At 37.9% G+C, this 22,518-nt stretch overlaps 1 protein-coding gene across 2 annotated transcripts; it reads left to right on the forward strand.

The window, feature by feature from the left end:
- Positions 1 to 129: 129 nt before the first annotated feature.
- Positions 130 to 19,954, forward strand: DCLRE1A (DNA cross-link repair 1A). Of its 2 annotated transcripts, XM_080642454.1 has the most exons (11): positions 319 to 375; positions 703 to 1,638; positions 1,678 to 1,968; positions 4,148 to 5,848; positions 7,362 to 7,495; positions 8,849 to 8,967; positions 11,055 to 11,195; positions 12,674 to 12,819; positions 13,607 to 13,761; positions 16,950 to 17,091; positions 18,102 to 19,954. In XM_080642454.1, the coding sequence occupies exons 2-11, from the start codon at positions 1,380 to 1,382 to the stop codon at positions 18,260 to 18,262; spliced, it is 3,249 nt and encodes a 1,082-aa protein (XP_080498580.1). In that variant the 5' UTR covers positions 319 to 375; positions 703 to 1,379; the 3' UTR covers positions 18,263 to 19,954. The 2 variants fall into 2 exon arrangements, with proteins under 2 accessions (XP_080498579.1, XP_080498580.1); XM_080642453.1 differs by lacking the exon at positions 319 to 375 and adding an exon at positions 130 to 179 and having other exon boundaries at positions 703 to 1,968.
- Positions 19,955 to 22,518: the final 2,564 nt, after the last annotated feature.

Genomic DNA, 22,518 nt, shown 5'->3' on the forward strand with positions numbered 1-22,518 from the left:
CCCCCACCTTTCGCCTTTAGAACAGAACATAAAATTCAGTGGATCCGCAGGACTATACAAGGGCACATATTTTTTTTTCCATATTTTTTTCATTCTTTTTGAAGTCCGGCCCTTAGACCGGAACCAGCCGATTCGACACGGCCCTGACCGCGGGAAGCAGTCCCGCCAAGACTGGAAAGGTAAAGGAGTAGGGAGATATATATATATCCTCAGGCTTTTAAAAGTTGGGGGTGACTGTTCATGGCTTTGGCTTGTACAGAAATATAGTCATTTGTCGCCCTGCAGTGCTGAAAGTGCGGGCGCGAATGGATTGCCAGCAGAGCAGGGGGAGGGGAGCGCGGAGGGAGCGGACGCAGCTGTTCCCAGGGGTGGCAGGTGGGCTGCGGCGAGGGTCCCCGAGGACCCGACTTCCGTCTTCAGCGGGGGAAGGCTGTGATTGCTTTTATGGGGCGGGCTGTGCTGGCAGCTCATTCGCTCCCGGCCCTGGAGTGGGTAAGGCTCCACTCTCTGGCCTTGCAGCCTCCCGCGTGCAAAGGGAAGGTAGAGCCCGTGGAAGGCCATGGGCAGGTGAACCTTGGTTTTGAGGCTGGTGGAGAGAGGGCTGGCTGCCTCCAGGGCGGACCACCTCTGTGGTCTGGTGTTAGGAGGGTGGCCTGAGTGCAGGCGCGACTTCACGTGTTTGAATGTTTGTTTATTGTGCAGAATTGGTTCATTGCCGCTGGAGGAAGACGGTGGACTGGCCCAGGAAACTGGAGTTGTTGAATATCCAGGAGTCATGGAGGAGGGCAATTACGTTTACTGGGAATCACACACTGCTTTGATTATGGGGTGACTCGTCTTAATTAGCAAACCGAGGTAGCCATTGAGTGTTTGGAACACCTGCTGAGCCAATTGCCCAGGGACTGTGGGTGGATTTGAGAATTATTTGGACAGTTGTCCAGTGGAAAGAGAACTGATAGCAGCTTTATAACACTTTTACAAAGCTCGTTCGAAGACTCCCACTAATGCTTAATTTTCAAAGTATTACTGATTCTTATTTTTATGAATCAAGCCCTGGAAAAGACCCAGTGTCTGAATGAAATAGTAGCCACACCAAAAAAAAAAAAAAAAAAAAAATTAAAAAAAATAGAAAACTTCTCAGATGCTACCACCGTGGTAGTTTCTCTTAATTTTATTGTAGTAGGTGGTCTCAGGTATAAGGTTTGTAGTTTGCCAATATATTCATTACCAGATCTTTAGATTCCCATCAAGTTAGTAAGTATTTTAGGTTGTTTTTATTTTCCCCAGCAAAATAATTTCATTGAAAAATTTTGTAACAAGAAATAGACTCTCCGTGTACTTAAGATTAGTGCTTCTTTAATGGTAAAGATTATTTTGCCATGTTAGAAGACACTTTTTCGGAAGAAGACATCTGGGAATACAAATCCAAAAGGAAACCAAAACCAGTACATGCACATAATTGCCCTGAGAATATTCCAAAATCTGTAGAAAAAGCAACAGATGGAAAATACCAGTCAAAGCGTAACAGAAATAAAAGAAGAACTGTGGAAGCTAAGGAGAAGGCAAAGGACCCTGAAGTGTGCAGCGGAGTAACAGGTAGTCAGACTTCTGTAGTTGGTAGTCAGACTTCTGTAGTTGGTAGTCAGACTTCTGTAGTTTGTAGTCAGACTTCTGTAGTTTGTAGTCAGACTTCTGTAGTTTGTAGTCAGACTTCTGTAGTTGGTAGTCAGACTTCTATAGTTTCTAGTCAGGATTCTAGTTGTGGAGATGGTACCCAGCAATCCCAAGGCAAGACCACACCAGGAAAGCACTGTAGGACTCACAAAACCAAACAGGCATCTCCGAAGATCCGTCCGGTGTATGATGGATACTGCCCAAACTGCCAGATGCCTTTTTCCGCGTTACTAGGTCAAACACCTCGATGGCATGTCTTTGAATGTTTGGATTCTCTGCCACTCTCTGAAACAGGTAAGATTACAATAAAAGATAGTGGTCTTTAAATGGACTTGCAATAGGCCAGACCCGTGGTCGGCAAACTGCGGCTCGCGAGCCACACGCGGCTCTTTGGCCCCTTGAGTGTGGCTCTTCCACAAAATACCACGGTCTGGGCGAGTCTATTTTGAAGAAGTGGCGTTAGAAGAAGTTCAAGTTTAAAAAATTTGGCTCTCAAAAGAAATTTCAATCGTTGTGCTGTTGATATTTGGCTCTGTTGACTAATGAGTTTGCCCACCTCTGGGCCAGACATATCAGTCCAGTCAAGCAAGGGAAGCAATAAACTAAGAGAGAGGAGACACTCTAGAACAGGGGTGGGCAAACTTTTTGACTCGAGGGCCACAATGGGTTCTTAAACTGGACCGGAGGGCCGGAACAAAAGCATGGATGGAGTGTTTGTGTGAACTAATATAAATTCAAAGTAAAGGAGCAGAGGAGAGATCAAGAGAACCCTCCGCTCTTTCGGCTCCGCGGGCCGGATAGAACAGCCGAACGGGCCGGATCCGTCCCGCGGGCCGTAGTTTGCCCACGGCTGCTCTAGAAGCAAGCAAGATAAAAGCATGTGTACTCTTCCTGAAAGAGGTAAAAATACAACAGCCAATGGTGTAATAGTAAAGAATGTTGCAAACTTGAAAACAGTCCAAATGAATTTTGTTTTATAAAAGTCCCTAAACATCTCAGTTATTTTTCATAAACGCTAATTGAGCACATATGCTAGATACTTTCACTTGCTTTACTTGACTCTCACAACAACTGCACAAGGTAGGTGGTATTGACATTTTATAGATGAGGGTTCTTAAAAGTTAAACAGCTTGTCCATTTTGTTATCTTTTTATGAAGCAGACTTTTAGAGACTTAAGAATATAACCCAGTCTTCTAACTGTGGTTATGTTGGCTACATCATGCTAACGGTCAGGAAGAGGAACTGGGACGGAGTCTCAGGTTATTAAGTTCTAATGTTAATAATGTGCCAATTGGTAATCCATGTTTTTATCTTTTAAAATCTCTAATAAACGTCATGTTTAAAAGGTAGAAAATTCAACTTGGAGCATATGGAAAATGGGTTTTGATGATTTGTATATTTTTAAAGTTATGTATGCAGTATACAGATTTTTAAATCTCAAAGAATTAAAATTCAGTAAAGTAAAAATAATACTCAGTAATTTTAAAGTTCTGCATGAAGATGCAAAAGAACTCTTAAAATTTGTCATTAGTTTTTCTTATAAAAGTATAGCAAGTGAAAGCCTCACCAAGTGCTAGTCATTTGCTTTTCAATGGCTTGAAATCCAGAAATGGAGGTTGGAGTCCCATGGTGAACACCTCAGGGTGAAATGTCTTGTAGATGAAACCACCTCAGAGATTTATCTTTTTTTTTCCTCTGACTAAATTCTTTTGAATAGTTTCAGATGGACTCTTTTTGAATTGAACTCTATAACAAATACTTTTATGAGGCAGTTTTAAGTTAAGTTTTAAGCAAAAAAGTCTTCTAATTTAATGTAACACCCTTGGGTGGGGGCTCACTATTTAATAAACCAGGAAATAAACATATAAGGGGATATGCCAAGATGGTTTACAGAATGTTACCCAATCATAATGGTATGGTGGGGAACGGTTTCCAGATCATCATTAACCAGTGTATCAAATTGAATTTCTAATCTTAGAACAGAATCTAAATTGCCCAGGGTAAAAACAGCTATAACTAATTAAGATTGTTATTACTAAATAATGGAAGCTAATTCGTTACTATAATTGCCATACATCTGTGTTGTTCCATAAGAAAAATTGGAGTAGAACTCTCGTTCTGAGAGGGATATCGTTCTGTATTCTTCATTGCCTGAGCAATAGTGAACTAGTTACTAGTGAAAGTGATGGTGTCAGTTTGTAGCACCTGTTTAAGAATATGTAATGTAAGTATGATATGGATTTTAAAGGAGCTCATATTTGTTTGATTTAAAAATGATAACTAGCACTTTACAAAAACATACTGGATTACTGTTAATTTATGCTGATCTTTTGATTTGTGTTAAGAGCTATTGTCCTAAGGCCTCAATATAGGGCTGATGACTACACTATGTGTTGATTTATACGTTGATACTGTCAAAATATAGTCTGTGCTATGACACTGTAACTTTTTTTTCTTTATTACAATTTTCAGAGTGTCCTGATGGTCTTCTGTGTACCTCGACAATTCCTTCTCATTACAAGAGATACACTCACCTCCTGCTAGCTCAAAGCAGGGCTAGTAAGAGTCCTCTTAGCAGTCCATCCCATGGGGTAGCGGGTAGTTTCAGTGTGATTAATTCAGGCTTTCCTTGTAGCCTTGAGGAAAGATGGCCTCCGGATCAAAAACAAACTGAGACCTTAAAAAATGTTTCAATTGATCCCTTGTTCGTGACACAGTGTCTAAAAAAATCTCAGTCTCCAGCTGAAACCAAGAAAAAGATTTCCTCTTCAACAAATATCCAAACATCCCAACAAGCTCTGGAAGTAGCACAATGTGTTAATGAGGACAAACGAGTAGGAGCTGGTTTGCCTTTTGCCGGAAGACTAGACAGCCAAAACAACTCAGAACACACCAATTTGCTGTGGCCAGAAAATGACTTGAGCGACTGTGAAATCTCCTATTCTCCTCTTCAAAGTGATGAAGAAACTTACGATATAGATGCAAAGCTGGATGATTCACAACAGGAGCTGTTTTTCACAGAGAGCTCTAAAGGTGGCAGCCCAGAAGAAGATGACAACAGCTCTACTTTGTTTAAAAACATCCACTGTCCCTTACTGAGGAATCAGCAGGAGAGCGGCTCCGAAATGAATAGCTTCTTAACTCAAGAGAGATACAATGAAGAATTGTATACATACAGCACTCTGAATGATTCATCTCAACCTCTTTTCCCAAATGAGGGTATTATTTTATGTCATGACCCAGCATATACTGATGAGGGTTTCTTGTTGTTTCCACCTGTGTTGGCAGGGGGACTTGCTTCTTCTAGTTGTCAAGCCACTGCAGCAAAACCTGGTGAGCCCAAAGTTCACTCCTCCCCATCCAATAAACAGAAACGGATCAGTGAAGAGTCAGCTGTTTACAATCACATTTCTCTTCCATTACTGCAGAGTAAAATGCCAAAACCTTTTGAAAGCCAGGCCCGAGGAGGGGGTCTTTCTTTCCCTCCAACCCAAAGGAAAATTAGAGAATTACCAAGTAAGAACTTCAGTACTAAGAATAATGCTAACTCAGCCTGTTCCTGCAGAAAGGCATTAGGTGGTAAGCGAGACAGTCAAGTTGCAGTGTTAAATCCAGACACATTTTCGAATACAGCTACTTCTGCTAAGTCTTTGAAAATGTTGGCATCTGGTTCTCAGTGTAATGCAACACAGACTTCTACGAAGGTACTGAAGCAAATGGATATAGGGGTGTATTTTGGTCTACCACCTAAAAGAAAAGAAGAGAAACCGATGGGGGAAAGTGCATTAGAAGGCATGAACTCCAATCCAGTGGTAAGTCCTCATAAAAAGAGGCCCAGGCAGCGCAAGAGGAAAGCAGAAAGTTCTTTAAGTGATTCAGAATTTGATGCAAAGAATTTAAGTGAGAATTGGCAATCTGTGGAACCTTCTAGTAAGAGGGCACGGCATCAAAGAAAGAGACTTAAAAAGTCAGACTCGCTACAGGAAGGAACGCCTCAGACGAGGTCAGATTACCTGATTAATAAGACCAAAGCTAGAGTCAATTTAAGTAAAGACAAAGTTTTCATAACGTCACCTTGTGGCAGGCTGCAGAGAGGTAACAAGAAAAGCCCACACTCATCTCCTGCAGGAGAATCAAGAAAAAGGACGTGTCCATTCTATAAGAAAATCCCTGGTAAGTTGAAATATCAATGCTTCTTGTAGCTACAAAGAAGCTCCTCTTTTGAATTTTGTGTTCATTTTCTAGTGTGTGTGTTTGCATGAAACATTTTTTTGTGTTTCTTTTATTTTTTATACCACTTCACTGACTTGTAACATAGATTTGTGTGTGTATGTGTGTATTTAACCTTTCTTGCTCCATTCAGTAAAGTTTTATTCAACATGTTCTGTACACAAGATACTGTACTTAGATAGGTTGGTATTATAGATTTAACAAAGACTAGTAAAGCTCAGCTTAATACAGGAGGAGGAAAAGCTCCCTATAAAATAACTATAATAAAACACTGTCTCTAAGCATTTAAGAGAAATGAAAAGTACTAAATAACTTCAAAGAAGGAAAATGTCACAGGTTATATAGGTCATTGTAAATGCCAAACATTTTTAAACCATATCATAACTTAGTTTCTCAGCTTTTCATAACTGTCATTTCTCATGTCTTCATAGAAGAGTTAGTAGAAAAATGTGTGTTAAAATGAATTTTGTTATTGAAGGAACTAATAACTCTTCTTGTGGAAAGAATACAAAAGACAACTGCCAAAATACACTTGGTTTTAGGAAGATTTTTTGAAGTGCTTTATTGATGATTTAGAGCTATAATTTGTTCAAAGTATTTATGTGAAAAACAGCATTTTTGTACCCATAGCATTAGTTTTGTTTTTAATACTTATTTTTACTGATTTTTTGTATTTTAAATGTCCATTATGCAATGTGTTAATATGTCTCAATAGAATCATTTGCTTGTTCATTTGCATATAATTGGGTATTTCATGAACCCACTTGGGTATTTCTTTCATGAACATTTTAGAACAGCTCAACTTTTTTTTTTTTTTTTTATTGCTCCTCTAGGGAGACATTTTTTTCCTTGTTTCCCTCCCTCTCTCTCTCACCCCCTCACAATGAAATTCAAATTCTACTGATATATTGTTTATCTGTTACTGTACTGTAGTAGCCCTTTGGAGGGCCAAAAGCCATTATAATAACTAGGATTATTTGGTCCTTCAGTCATTTTTGCCCCCTTACCAGCATATCACTATCGCCCCATTGAGCATTCTTTTTTTTTTTTTTTTTTTAAGAAGAAAGTTAGCATTCTCCTTTGGCTGTTTTGCAGAAATAAAGGAATTTAGGTGCCCCAGTAAGAATTGGGAAACTATTCAAAGAAGTAATACTCAAAATAAAACAAAGAAGTAATTGATTTGTAGTTTAGTATTTTTATTTTTATTTCTTGGTATAATTACTCATTTTTTAAAAAAAGCCTATACTGGAATATTTAGTGGAAACTTACAAGACTCATTTTCATCTCTAGTATCACCTTTTGCTGAATTAATTTGGCCTAAGTTTTAAATTCAGTTCCAAAGTTGGGTTAGCAGTGAGATGTGAAGATGTTCGAGGGTTCAGTGTTTGTAACCAAACCAGGTATCTTTTCCTCTGTTGGCGTCACTCAGGCAGCTGTGCTGGTATTTTCATTGCAGGAACTGGCTTTACAGTTGATGCCTTTCAGTACGGCGTGGTGGAAGGTTGCACAGCCTACTTTCTCACCCACTTTCATTCTGATCATTATGCTGGATTGTCTAAAAACTTCACATTCCCAGTTTATTGTAGTGAGGTAAGTTTTAGTGTTCTAAATTATGAATTTGTAGAATGCAGTGAATTTCTAAACAATTTGGTTAAAAGGGAATAATTAAAATTGTAAGAGCTATCATTCTGCTGGACAACATGTAAGAAAGCAGACCCCACATTGAGATTCTAAAATCTTATGCGCTGTCAGTAGTTATAAATGTTTTTTATTTGGACACAATAGATAAGCTACTTCACAATGTACTAAAAAAAATCTACATTTCATTTAGTAAACATTTATTGAGTGAGTAAAAGATAATTTAAGGCCAAAGACCTAACTTCAGCGTACTTACAGCCTTAAGGGACGCTTTCACAAATAATACCTGGATGGGATCATTATGGTAATAGAAAAGTGAACTGGGTGCCCAGAAGTAGGGTGAAAGGAGTGCTTTATTCACTCTGTCCCAGGCTACGGTTAGAAAATGTTCCATGATGGAAGAGATAGCTTGAATGAATTATTGAAAGGTGAACATTTCATCGCCTACTACTACGGGCTTTGGCTAGAATTTGATTTAATCCTCACAACATTCTTGAGCTATCCTCTTTTTACCAGTGAAATAACTGAGGCTTGCAGAGGTTGACTGACATGCACCAAGTCACAGAACTAGTAATAGCAGAGCCAGAATTTGAAGACAGGTCTGTTCGATTCCAGAACCAGTCAGAAGAGAGGATTCCAGGTAGAGAGTGGAGTTTGTTATAAAAAGGCAGACACCTGAGAAATAGACCCATTCCACGCACTTCAGGTATTTCAGAATGGCTAACCACAAGATAGGGAATAATAGGAGATAAAACCGCAAAAAGTGGCAGGGGCCAGATCATGAAGGGTTTTTTTGTTTTGTTTTTGTTTTTAAATATATTTTATTGATATTTTACACAGAGGAAGGGAGAGGGAGAGAGAGCCAGAAACATCAATGAGAGAGAAACATTGATCAGCTGCCTCCTGCACACTCCCCACTAGGTATGTGCCCACAACCAAGGTACATGCCCTTGACCGGAATCGAACCTGGGACCCTTGAGTCTGCAGGCCGATGCTCTATCCACTGAGCCAAACCGGCCAGGGCCATGAAGGGTTTTGTATGTCATGCCATGGATGGCTTTTCACAGGTGAGACAGAGCCAGTGACACAATGTAAGCTGACCTGTGACACATTCATCTTAGGAAGTTCTTAGGTGACTGTACTTAAGCAGAGTGGTGACACAGCCATCTTCCTGGCATTCTGGAGGGTTTACATTGGATGTAAGTGGGAGAACAGGAGATTATTAAGATGCTTGGGTTCTCACTAGATATGAAATAAAATACTTAGTGTTTTACTGGAGCACAGTAAGCACATTCTGTTTTGCAGATAACTGGCAATTTGTTGAAGAACAAACTTCATGTGGAAGAACAGTATATCCATCCATTACCAATGGACACCGAATGTATAGTGAATGGCATCAAAGTTGTTTTGCTTGATGCCAATCAGTAAGTATTAAAGTTACCTTAATAATAGCCTATTTTTAAAAAAATTCAAAAGGAAGACGCATTGGCATGGTTACTTAAGAACTTTTTTATTGGAACTAAAAGGCTTGATATTTCATAAAACTTAAGTTAAACATGTTTCTCCTTTTGAAACAAATGATGTACCCAATTACAGAATCAGAGAGCATATGTAGAGATCCTCTAAATGTTATCTAACCCGTTTTTTATCCAGTTTAAATTACCATGCTCGACATATGAAACTCATTATTATTTTCAAATATGTTAACACTAGAGGCCCGGTGCACGAAATTCGTGCACGGGGCGGGGGTGTCCCTCAGCCCAGCCTGCACCCTCTCCAATCTGGGACCCCTCGAGGGATGTCCGACTGGGATCGGGTCTAAACAGGAAGTCGGATATCCCTCGCACAATCCAGGACTGCTGGCTCCCAACTGCTCGCCTGCCTGCCTTCCTGATTGCTCCTAACCGCTTCTGCCTGCCAGCCTGGTCACCCCCTAATCACTCCTCTGCCAGCCTGATTGATGTCTAACTGCTCCCCTGCCAGCCTGTTTGCCCCCAACTTCCCTCCTCTGCCGGCCTGGTCACCCCTAACTGACCTCCCCTGCAGGCTTGATGGCCCCAACTACCCTCCCTTGCAGGCCTGGTCCCTCCCAACTGCCCTCCCCTGCTGGCCTGATTGCTCACAATTGCCCTCCCTTGCAGGCCTGGTCCCTCCCAACTGCCCTCCCCTGCTGGCCATCTTGTGGTGGCTATCTTGTGTCCACGTGTGGGCAGTCATCTTTGACCACATGGGGGCAGCCATCTTGTGTGTTGGAGTGATGGTCAATCTGCATATTACTCTTTTATTAGATAGGATAGAGGCCTGGGGCACGGGTGGGGACCAGCTGGTTTGTCCTGAAGGGTGTCCTGGATCAGGGTGGGGGTTCCCTTGGGGCGTGGGGTGGCCTGGGCGAGGGGCCTGTGGTGGTTTGCAGGCCAGCCACGCCCCCCGGCGACCCAAGCAGAGGCCCTGGTATCTGGGATTTATTTATCTTCTATAATTAAAAATTTGTAGCCTTAAGCGGAGGCCTGGGCTGGCCAAGGTGTGCGGAAAGCTTGGCTTCCTCCATTGCCAGGGAAACCCAAGCCTCCCTCCTGCTCTCTCCATGGCCACAGTCATCTTGGTTGGGTTACTTTGCATACTCGCTCCTGATTGGCTGGTGGGCGTGGCTTGTGGGCATAGCAGAGTGATGGTTGATTTGCATATTACTCTTTTATTAGATAGTATGTTGCTGCTGTTCTTTAAGAGAGAATCTTTTGGCCTGGCCAGTGTGGCTCAGTGGTTGAGTACTAACCAATGAACTAGGAAGTCAGGGTTTGAACCAGTCAGGGCACATACTCGGGTTCTGGGCTGGATCCACAGTAGGGTGCATGCAGGAGGCAGTCGATTGACGATTCTTTCTCATCATTGGTGTTTCTCTCTCTCTCTCTCTCTCTCTCTCTCTCTCTCTCTCTCTCTCTCTCTCTCTCTCTCTCTCCCCCCCCTTCCTCTCTCTGAAATAAATAAAAACATATTTTTTAAAAAAAGGAAATAAGCTTTGGCCATTTAAAAAAATACCACATATAAATTAACAGCTTGTACTCCATTCAGCTACTAGAAGGATTTCCACCCCCCTTTAAGTAATTTTTCAGGCTTTTGATACTAAAGAATGAAAATTTTTGGAGGGAAATGGTTTCCCTCTCTATTTAAAATCACTATTTACATTGGAAAAATGCAACTATTGACTTGTCTTCTTTCTACTTTTCCTAGAGTGTTAGCCTCCTGTACCTTAGCAATCACAGATGCTTAGAAAATTAAAATTAAGACTAAATCTAGGTCTCCTAAAATCAGAGCCAATGCCCTTTCTTCAGGTTGTCTTTAAGTTTTTGTCTGCTTACTCTGCTGCTGATTCTTTAATCACTAATTATAACAACTCAAGTTCTAATTTTTTTTAATCAAACTTATTGAGGGGTAACTTACATAAATAAAACGGATCTATTTTAAGTGTTTGCTGCCTGTGTTAAGACGATTTCTTTGAAATGTTTGTGTTCAGCTGCCCAGGTGCTGTCATGATCCTTTTTTACCTTCCGAACGGGAACGTCGTATTACACACCGGAGACTTCCGAGCGGATCCCACCATGGAACGTTCTCTTCTTGTGGGCCTGAAAGTCCACACGCTGTACTTAGATACCACGTAAGCAACACTTTGCTTGTGTGCTTTCTTTTCCCACAGACAGCATTTGCCCTGTAGATTGTGAATAATTTGAGCATTTGCTTAGGTAATCAAAACTGGTATTTTTGTCAATGATCATTTTAGGACTATTTATCAGAGGGATGCTGTTTAAGGACAAATTTGGGATTACATGTCATAACTGACTACAACTCAATTAATTTTTATCATTTCCTTTTAAAGATATGGTGTATGTGAGAATCCTACTACTGAAACAAGGAAGAATAATTAGGGGCAAACATTTGGAAAACACCATTTTAGGTTATCCTTTCAAAGTATCTGTAACTACAAAGTATAATTGTGAAGAGAAAATTGAGACCAAAGTATGATTCTGTTTCTGAGTATTCAGAATTTGTGGGGGGTTTATTTTTACCTCAAAAAGGTAATTCATAAGTGACAACTTTTAATTACTAGGTGCTATAAACATTAATGGTATATATAAGCCATTATCTTTTTATTAGATATTAAAATACCTCACGAATTTGTTAGAAATTTATTTGTTTCAAACTGTTTCATGGAGAAATGAGTTTGGATGGCATATTTTAGTAAAAGATGGTCTTTCTACATCCTGTTTTTGAACACTAGCTATTTTTCCATCCCTTTAAACACTAGATAAATTAAGAGAATAATAAATTTTAAAAACCTTTTCTTGTTACTTAGTACTGTTCTACATACAATTCTGAATTTATTTATAGGTCTTTGTAGGATAAAGGATTAAGATTTTTCTCTATTCTGATGGCTGACCAGGAAAAATAGTTTTGAAAATTGGGAAAAGTATGTTCCTTTGGTGTTGGTACTTGATGACTTTTTAAATGAAAAAGCACTTAGCTTTCATCTCAAATATAGATAGATAGTAGTCTTAGGGTTAGTCTTTCATTGGACATTATTGTTTTGAGGTAGACCCAACCGGGTTTGTTACATTCCTGTAATGCTGTATATATTTCTGTATCCCAAAGAAGAGAAGACAACCATGTGAATATTAACTGTTTGGTTTAAAACTACTTCATTAAGTTCATGTTTTGTTTCATTATTTTAATAATAATTATTTTTTACTATAGCAGAATTCTTTAGTCCAAAGATAATCCCTATCAGTAGATTTTCTTTGCTAGTGATAGGGTTAAAAAAAAGATATTGAGGATTAATTTTAGAGCTAAAAAAGCTGGCTGGCTAAAAATAATCTTGAAGGAAAGAGGGCAATTTCTTTATTTGAAGGTGATAAAAGAAACATAATGAAAAAAGTATACTGAAAATGCATAATCCCATCATAAATTATCCATAGCTGGTAACAAATATTATACCCACAGGCAGTGAGATAACCTGCAGTGGTGTTAATATATGATACTACTGTTGTATGTAATTTTGCTGCAGCTTCTTTTCTTTAAAATTTAATGCCATGGCTTTCTTGTTGCTCTTTTAATAAGTGCCATATTTCCATATTACAGATACTGCAGCCCAGAATACTGCTTTCCGTCTCAGCAGGAGGTTATCCAGTTTGCCATCAACACTGCCTTTGAGGCTGTAACTCTAAACCCACGCACTCTTGTTGTCTGTGGCACTTATTCTATTGGAAAAGAGAAAGTCTTCCTAGGTGGGTGTTAGCTGTATCTAATTTACATTAATATATTATAAAGACCAGCTTCTTTTTGCATAAAGCCCTGTCAGTCTCTTCTAGTGCTTGAAATTTATTTCCTAAAATGGTTCAATATTACCTTTGAAGTTGAAGGAAAATTTGACAGAGTCTGACTCATTTAAACTTTGAAAGGCTTAACTTAACAGAAACATTTGATGCGTGGTTATGGTAGCCTTTATAGCTACTAAGTGTTTACAGAGCAAATGCCCATGCTCCCTTGGTATTTTAATACACTTTAAAGATGGCTGGTATATAGTTGTGTCACTGCATGCCTTTGATGCTAACCATCAATTAAAGACCTTAGGAAATAGTTGTAATTTTTGTTCCTAAATGATTTCTGGATATGTCATTGTAGTTCATCTATAGTACTGAATTGTTTTGCGAAGTACTTTCCATTTCTTCTTACCAATCATCACATAAGGTCAAGCATTAAGATATAAAGTGATGAAGCCAGGATTTTAATTCTTCCAAACTTGGTTTCTTCCCTTCTTCTACTCCTTTCTATACATATTTTGCAGTTTTTAAATACTAGATTTTTAAAAATAAATTCTTTGGTTTTTCTCACAATTTATTCCACACAGTTAACCAACAAAACTATTCAGCCTTTTTGAGATATTATGGCGAAAGCGTGAATGTTTTGAATTTCTTTTTATTTGGAAAATTCTTATTTTAAAATTCGGTTAAGTTGTAATATTTTTTCATAAGCTGTAATTTTACTATCTTTAATCTTTTTCTTTGCCTATAGCCATTGCTGATGTTATAGGTTCAAAAGTGGGCATGTCCCAAGAGAAATATAAAACCTTACAGTGCCTCAATATACCAGAAATTAATTCCCTCATCACTACAGACATGTGCAATGCACTAGTTCACCTTCTCCCAATGATGCAAATTAATTTTAAGGTAAGTATCCAAGAGATAAGTTTTTTAGGATGAATTAGAAAAGATAATCTGATAACTATAAACTAGAATTCCATTTACCTGCATTTAATGTAGTGGGATTCAATTACAATGAAGTCATTACCGATAGTAAATTTGCCCAGAAAATCTTTTAAGGGGAACTTAAGATGTTTTTCATTTTGTGTGTGTGTAGCTCTATTCTGTAATTCACATACCCACCGGGAGTGTAGGGACTTGAGAACTGGCATAAGGGAAGAAACATATGCAGAAAAGGATACAGCTATCAGGTCATTCAGACCTTCTGTTCATAAGATCATTTTCCAGTTCTTCCTGGGTGAGTGGTGAAATGAATGGCGAATTCTAAGGAGGTCTTACTTTTTTTTTCCAGGCCTATTCTGTGTTAATATCAAGCCCTTATAACATTGATATATGTTGAAAATTTACGTGTGAGGATTAAATAAAATAGTAGAAGTGCAACGTAAGAGGAAGTCTGAGCTATAAGTTAAGATACATAAGATATGACCTCACTGTGACTTGTGGGGCTTATCAGATTTATTCATATACTAAGATTTTTTTTCCATTTGGTAACATGTTGACACCTAGCAATGGAATACATCAAAGCTGTGTATTAAAAATGATTTAGAACATAATAAACACAAAAAAGATGTATTTTCCTTTTTCTCTATAATGTTCATGAAATAACTCTTATGGAGCTTTTTGAACTAACTTGGGATTACTGTATCTGTCTTATAAATAGTAACACTAGTATTTTGTAAAGAAAATGAACTTTAGGTCTATCTTTTAAGTAAGGAAATTCTAACTCGTATAACTACTACTCTGTTCATAAGATTAAGGTAAAATGTTTGTGGTCTGTTTTCATGAGTATATAATAATAAGAAATGTTAGGGGTAACGATGTCAGAGTTTTGTCCATTGGAAACATTTTAAATTTTGGAGGCATCCAATTTGTGTGGAGGCTAATGAGATGGTGATTAATTATAAAATGAACAGATATCTTGAAGAGGGTATAGTATTTTAAAATCATTTTACAACTTTATTTTCTACTAATTTTGTTCCATTTGAACAAATTGTCCATTTAGGAGGACGGTGGGGGTGGCGGTGGAGGAGTTGGAGTATTATGAAAAAGAAAGGACTGGAGTGTTTAAAAGTGCCATATGCTGCAGAGAGGTCTTATAAGGAAGAATGGCAATTAGAACACTTTTGGTGACCTGTAGAAGAACTGTTGTAGTGAAGTGATATTGGAGGAAGCCAGATGGCTAAGGGCCAAGGAATGAATGAGAAAGTATACAAAGGACCAAATGAATGAGAAGATACACATATGGCCGATAAGCACATGAAAAGAGACTCAGCGTTGTTAGCCATCAGGGAGCTGCAAATCAAAACCACAGTAGATACCACTTCACATGCACTAGGACAGCTCTAATAACAAAGACAGGCAATGCCAGTTGTTGATGAGGATTTAGAGAAATTAGAAATGGCGTTCATTACTGGTGAGATTTTAAAATGGTGCAGCTGCTATGGGAAACAGTTTGATAATTTCTTAAAAAGTTAAACGTAAAAACATATCACCAAGCAATTCCAGTCTTAGAAAATTGAAAACATGTCTACACACAAAAACTTCTAAGTATATGAGTATTCATAACGGCATTATTCATAATAGCCAAAAAAGATAAACAACTCAAATGTCCAACAAAAATGAATCAATAAACAAAATGTGATATATCCACAAAATAGGACTATTATTGGGCTATAGCCCTAGCCATAGGCTCAGGGGATAGAGCATCAGCCTGTGGACCTAAGAGTCCTGGGTTCGATTCCGGTCAAGGACACACGCCTGGGTTGCGAGCTCAATCCCCAGTAGGGGGCATGCAGGAGGCAGCCAATCAATTATTCTCTCTCATCATTGATGTTTCTCTCTCCCTCTCCCTTCCTCTCTGATATCAATAAAAATATATTTTTTAAAAAAAGTAATGAAGTACTAAATATGCTACAGTATGACTTAGCCTTGCGAATATTATGCTACATGAAAGAAGCAGACACAAAAGGCTACATTTTTTTTTTTAATCCTCACCTGAGGATGTTTTTCCATTGATTTTTAGGGAAAGTGGAAGAGAGAGGGAAAGACAGAGAGAAACATTGATGTGAGAGAAACATGTCGATTGGTTGTCTCCTGCACAAGCCCCAACCAGGGCCTGGGCCGGGAAGGAGCCTGCAACCAAGGTATGTTCCCTTGACGGGAATCGAACCCAGGTCCCTTTGGTCCACAGGCAGTGATCCATCCACTGAGCCAAACCAGCGAGGGCCAAAAGGCTATATTTTGTGTGACTCCATTTATATGAAATGTCCAGCATAGGTAAGTCTGTAGAGATAGCAGGTAGATTAGTAGTTGTCAGGGCTTGAGGGAGAGGGAATGAGGAATGGATGTTTCTTTTTGGGATGATGCAGATGTTCTAGATTTAGATAGTGGACATGGGCATACAACTTGTTGAATATGCTAAAAACCACTGAACTATAGTAGGATTTAGAGAGGTGATTTTTTGGGGTAGCTATCTGAATTGTCGTTTTTAATTACTTACGTTTATAATTATATTAAAAACTACATGTTTAATATATAAACATAAGTAATTATATGTTTAAATATAATTACTTATGTTTAAAATTGTCCCATCTTAACTTTTTTCAGACTACTTCAGCATGCTTAACTTTATATAAGTAAAGGTGAAAATATATTTTTTCAGTTTTTTATTTTTTTGGAAGCAAGGCACTAGATCAGCGATTTTCAACCTTTTCAACTCATGGCACACATAAACTACTTACTAAAGTTCTACAGCATACCAAAAAAATACGTTTTTTGCCGATCTGACATCAAAACATAGGTATAATTTTAATTCATTCACTCCAGATGGCTATGGTGTTGACTGTTGTCATTTTTTTATTTGACAGTCTCAGGAAAAACAGGTTAGTGCCCCTGACTAAATAGTTCAGGTATTGCATGTTTTAAAATTCTTGTGGCACACCAGTTGAACATCGCTGCACTGGGTTGTTGCAAGCTAAATTCACCAAGCGAAAACTTCCTGTGACTGTGCCCATGTGACGCCTTCAATCATGGTTTCAGTGCACATAACCCATGTTCCTGGACCGTTAGATCCATATCCTATTTTTATTTAACAGGGTTTACAGAGTCATTTGAAGAAGTATGATGGGAGATATGAACAGATTTTGGCTTTCCGACCTACAGGATGGACACATTCTAATAAGTTAATGAGTATAACAGATGTCGTGCCCCAGACCAAAGGAAACATTTCAATATATGGTATACTTATTAAATGTTCTCACTTTTAATATTTGCAATTACATGTTTTAGAATTAAAGATGCAAGAAAAACAGGCATGACAATCTTTAACGATTCAAGAGTTTCAAATTGCTCAGTGAACTCTAACCTGTATCTCTAACAGATTATAAGCTGATATAAAGGAGTATGACCATCGTAGGTAGACATTGTCTGACACAGATCATGTTGTTTGCCAGATCAGTGATATGTAGGGGAAAGTTTGGAACTACTTGAAACGGGGAGGGGGCGCGGATGTGTGCTGCAAGTTTAAACGGCGCTGTGATGCTGAGAGTGGGAAGACAGTGGGTACATATGGTGGCAGCCAGAGTCCCAGAGTGGACTTGAATTTTTTCATCTCTTGGGGGAGGTTTACCGTTGTCCTCAGAAATGGACTAATTACAGTAATAGCCCATGGAAACATTATTGATATGTCGCCAATCCAGTGACTGACTTGCAGCTTTAACGACCTCACTTTACGCAGAACAGAACCCTTCCTCCCTGTTTCAATGGGACTTGATCTTCAGGGAAGAAGATGAAGGGAATTTTTAAAATTTAATTTGTTTTCTTTTCGCTTATTTTTTGTGTGTGCAAAGTTTGGGGACTGGAATCTGCTTTCTTACTCTGGAAACCAAGTGTCTCCTGCTTGTTTTTCAAATTTTACTCATTCTTCTAGTATTTCTCTTGAAATTCATAGCTGAGCAGAGTGCTTAAGGAGAATTATTTAAAAAGAAACCATAATTATAAATAAGAATCTATGAAAATGCATATTATTACCTACAAAGGAAAGTCATAGAATTTTTTAATGTTCAAAGTTTTGTATCATTTTAATGTTTTCATCTTTATTTTTCCTAAAAGGTACATTTTATTATCAGAAATAAAGCACCAAGGAGTTTTTACAAAAACACTCTGAATCGCTTTCCTTTTACGATTTTCGACTTGGACTTTTTTTTTAATTTGATTTTTAGTAGGCAATCTTTTCTTTTGTGTTCTAGGAATTCCGTATAGTGAACACAGCAGCTACCTAGAAATGAAACGTTTTGTTCAGTGGCTCAAGCCCCAGAAAATCATACCTACCGTGAATGTTGGCACCTGGAAATCTAGGCACACAATGGAGGAATATTTTAAAGAATGGAAATTGGAAGCTGGATATTGATGTTACCCTGAAGGACTCTGAATTAGTTAAGCAACTTAGGTGTAGCTTGTGAGTAGTTAAATCTTTAGTGATATGAAATACACTTTATGTGGAAAACCTCGCAAAGGTCACTCATATGGCTTATTTTCTTATTTACATTTGAATAACTTGGTGCTGAATGCCTCTCAGCATCCTCAGTGATCACTGAGGCTGGTCTCCCTGACACCCTGGATCCTTGCCCCTCCCGGTGGGGGCAATTATGCTCTCCATCCAGCCTTCACAGAGGAAATAAAGGCAGAGTCTGGGACCAGAAGGATTCATTATAATGGACAAATAGATTGAGAACATTATATATAAGTAATTATTTGTCTTTAAATTTATTTAATATGGGGCATATTTTATGAGATAAAACTTTTATGTCATATGTATACTTAAATAAAAAATTAATCTTAAGTTTTCTATATAGTGTCTTGGTTTTTAGGATTTATAACTGTGCCTTTCATGCAATTTTATAAAATTTCAATTAAAAAATTCAGCATTTTACTCTGAAGAAGATGTTTCAAAGAGCCTAGATCCGTGGTCGGCAAACTGCGGCTCTTTGGCCCCTTGAGTGTGGCTCTTCCACAAAATACCACGGCCTGGGTGAGTCTATTTTGAAGAAGTGGCGTTAGAAGAAGTTTAAGTTTAAAAAATTTGGCTCTCAAAAGAAATTTCAATCGTTGTACTGTTGATATTTGGCTCTGTTGACTAATGAGTTTGCCGACCACTGGCCTAGATGATCACCCAATAAAGGATGGAGGAAAGTTTGCATGAATGATGTTTATCTCAAGATAGTAGATAACTGAAAGTTTAGATTGCAGTGTATTTTTAAGTAAGATTATATAATTTATTTATGAATCTTGATCTCTCCAACACAGATTCAATAACTGATCCAAAATGGAAATTTTAGACCAATGCATGTGAAAAATGTATTTATGGGGTTTAAATATGAAAATGGTCAGCATAATGAATATATGCATGTGTGCATATGTATATTCTTACATCACCCCTAGCAGTGAAATTAGTTTTGGGAGTTCTTACTAAATGTTTTCATGGAAAAGTATTTTCAGTATTGATTTCAGTTACCGGAGGGGTAGTATTCTCCATGAACTTTATTTTCATAAGCTTGGACTTTGTTATAGAGGTAAGGGTTATAGGGATCACATTTATGGGAGGAAAAGCTTTTAGGGGCACAGTGGTGATCAATCCAGTTTAACTATGTTCTCAGTTTATTTCAATTAAATATTTAAAATAGTTTAACTTGTTGCCCTAACCCAGTGGTCAGCAAACTGCGGCTCGCGAGCCACATGCAGCTCTTTGGCCCTTTGAGTGTGGCTCTTCCATAAAATAGGCCTGGGCGAGTCTATTTTGAAGTGGCGTTAGAAGAAGTTTAAGTTTAGAAAATTTGGCTCTCAAAAGAAATTTCAATCGTTGTACTCTTGATATTTGGCTCTGTTGACTAATGAGTTTGTCGACCACTGCCCTAACCGGTTTGGCTCAGTGGATAGAGCGTCGGCCTGTGGACTGAAGGATCCCAGGTTAGATTCCGGTCAAGGGCATGTACTTTGGTTGTGGGCACATCCCCAGTAGGGGGTGTGCAGGAGGCAGCTGATTGATGTTTCTAACTCTCTATCCCTCTCCCTCTCTGTAAAAAAATCAATAAAATATATATTTTAAAAAATAATAAATAACAGAATGCTCAATTAATATATAAAAAAATTAAATAGTTTAACTTGTTTGGCCTTGGCACCATAAACTCTTTATAAGTAATTAATTAAGAGTCATAATTAGAAAAAGAACCTAAAGATTTTACAAATTTGACATTTTTAACAGAGGAAATAGATGGTCAGATCATGTGGGGTCACTTTTTATTTATTATTTGAGTATTAGGGTTTTTGTTTTCTTGAGTTATCATTTTTCATTGGTTAAAAGGTTTTTAATGATTTTGAATGTTTTACTTTGATAATCAGGCATCTTATTTAAGAGCAGCCACAGCCTTTACAAAAACATCTTTCTACAAAAACAGCACCATTTATGGTGGCTTGGAATGATTTTGTTTTGCTGCTATTGGCTGGAGAATGTACAAGACCTCATTTAGGGACCATCCCAGATAGTTTTATAAGTAAGTCACAATCACAACCAAATTTTTCGAGGCTCTGTTGAGTGCTGTATATGAAATTTTTAGTTCCAGTACCTAACACTTTGGTTGATAAAAAGTTTCAATTTTAAAGTGAAATGGAAGAAGAAGAAATCTACTTTAATTAATCCAGAATAAATGGATGATAGCTCCAGAGCATCCTAAACATGTGTAGAGAAGGAGAAGGAGAATTTAAGCCAACTTAGGGAAAAATGTTTTACCATATATATATTTGGAACTTCTCAGAAAGCTTTTTTACCATCTTACCTGACATTGAACATTGAATTACCAGATGCAGGGACAACAGGCAGATTTCAAGTTCTCATTATTTTGATGTAATAGGAAAATATTTTCCACTTGATGTCAATGTCTTTTAAATATATTTATTGATGTTCTGGTTTTCAGAATAACTAATTTAAATTAATGTTTTATTCAGTGATTGAGTTATATTCCTGTGAACCAAATACATTCAGAATTTCCTTATTTGGTCCCAAATAACCATCAATAACTAGACTAAGAAACTAAGAGGAGAATCATCTTCAAGTACTAATCCCCAAAATGTTCTGTCTTAAAAGAGTATTGATAGTGTAACTTTTGTAACTTTTCTGGTGGACTTATGTTCATTCAATTTATTTGGTATTGATCTTAGAAAATTTCCAATAAAGAAGTTATTTGAGCCCGGCCAATGTGGCTCAGTGGTTGAGTGTCAACCCAGGAACCAAGAGGTCACCAGTTCGATTCCCAGTCAGGGCACATGCCAGGGTTGCAGGCTTGATCCCCGGTGTGGAGCATGCCAGAGGCAGTCAATGATTCTCTCTCATCATTGATGTTTCTATCTCTCCCCCTACCTTCCTCTCTGAAATCAATAAACATATATTTTTTAAAAAATTGACTTCCTAAATTCTCTTAAATGTTTTCTTCAAATGAAAAGAGTCTCATTCCAGAAGAACCACTGACAATAAAAATACATTGAATCTGCTCAGTTGATCATTTTGGTACATTAAAATGTCTGTTATGTAACATCCATTTCAGCGTAGGAACAATTTAGAGACTAAGCTGCTCTTTTTGGTCAAGCTACCACGTTAGTTTGTCACTAAAATCCATCAGTGGACATTTGAATCCTGCCTTCAGGAAATTGCATTCTATCAATCAACATTACTTAGTGATTAGCTATTGGTGGTGTGGGGATTTAAAAACATCTAAGCTCACTATTTGCTTTGTTCCAAATACGATAAACTTGTTTTTCAAGGAAAAAAGATGTTCCATAAAGTCCAGTTACATTATCTGTATAAGCCATTTTGTTATTTCAAAATGGAAAGCAAGAGCTTAAGATTATAAAATGGTATCAGAGCAGCGCTTTAATACACTATTAGGTAATGGTATTAAGCTGCTTTTTAAAGTTTCTTTGAAAGAACTGTTTTTGGACTTCCTGTTGTGGCTCTGAGCTCTGCTTGTGTATCACATGGGATAACCAGATAAAATTGTAAGTGAACTAAAAGCAACAGTATCTGGAAGGGGAATAAAGGCCACATACCCTTGTTTTTTGCTAAATCAGCCAGTGTTGTTTTGTGTGTGTGTGTGTGTGTGTGTGTGTGTCTTTTATCATGGAAAGGGTGCCAAAATCTGTTTTATTTTTTTAACAGTTTGAGATAATTCGCATACCATATAACTCACCCATTTAAATTGTGCAGTACGTATGTTTTTTTAGCACATGTACTAGTTGTGCAACCATCACCATAATCAATTTTAGATTAATTTTATCATTCAAAAAAGAAATCTTACACCCATTAGCAGTTACTCCCTAGACCTTCCCCTCTCCTCCTTCCCACCTACTTACCCTAGGCAACAACTACGTTTTCTGACTATAGATCTACCTATCCTGGACATTTCTTATAAATGAAACATAATGCAGTCTTTCATTATTGACTTTTTTGACTTAACAGTGTTTTCAAGGTTCACCCATATTTAGCATGTATTAGAACTTCAGCCCTTTTTATGGCCAAGTAATATTCCATTGTTTGAAAATACATTTTATTCATTCATCTGTTGGTGGATATGTGTGTTTACATTTTTTTTCTATGATAAATAATGCTGCTTTAAC

This window comes from Plecotus auritus (genome assembly GCF_963455305.1).
Source record: "Plecotus auritus genome assembly, chromosome: 9".
NCBI classification, from domain to species: domain Eukaryota; kingdom Metazoa; phylum Chordata; class Mammalia; order Chiroptera; family Vespertilionidae; genus Plecotus; species Plecotus auritus.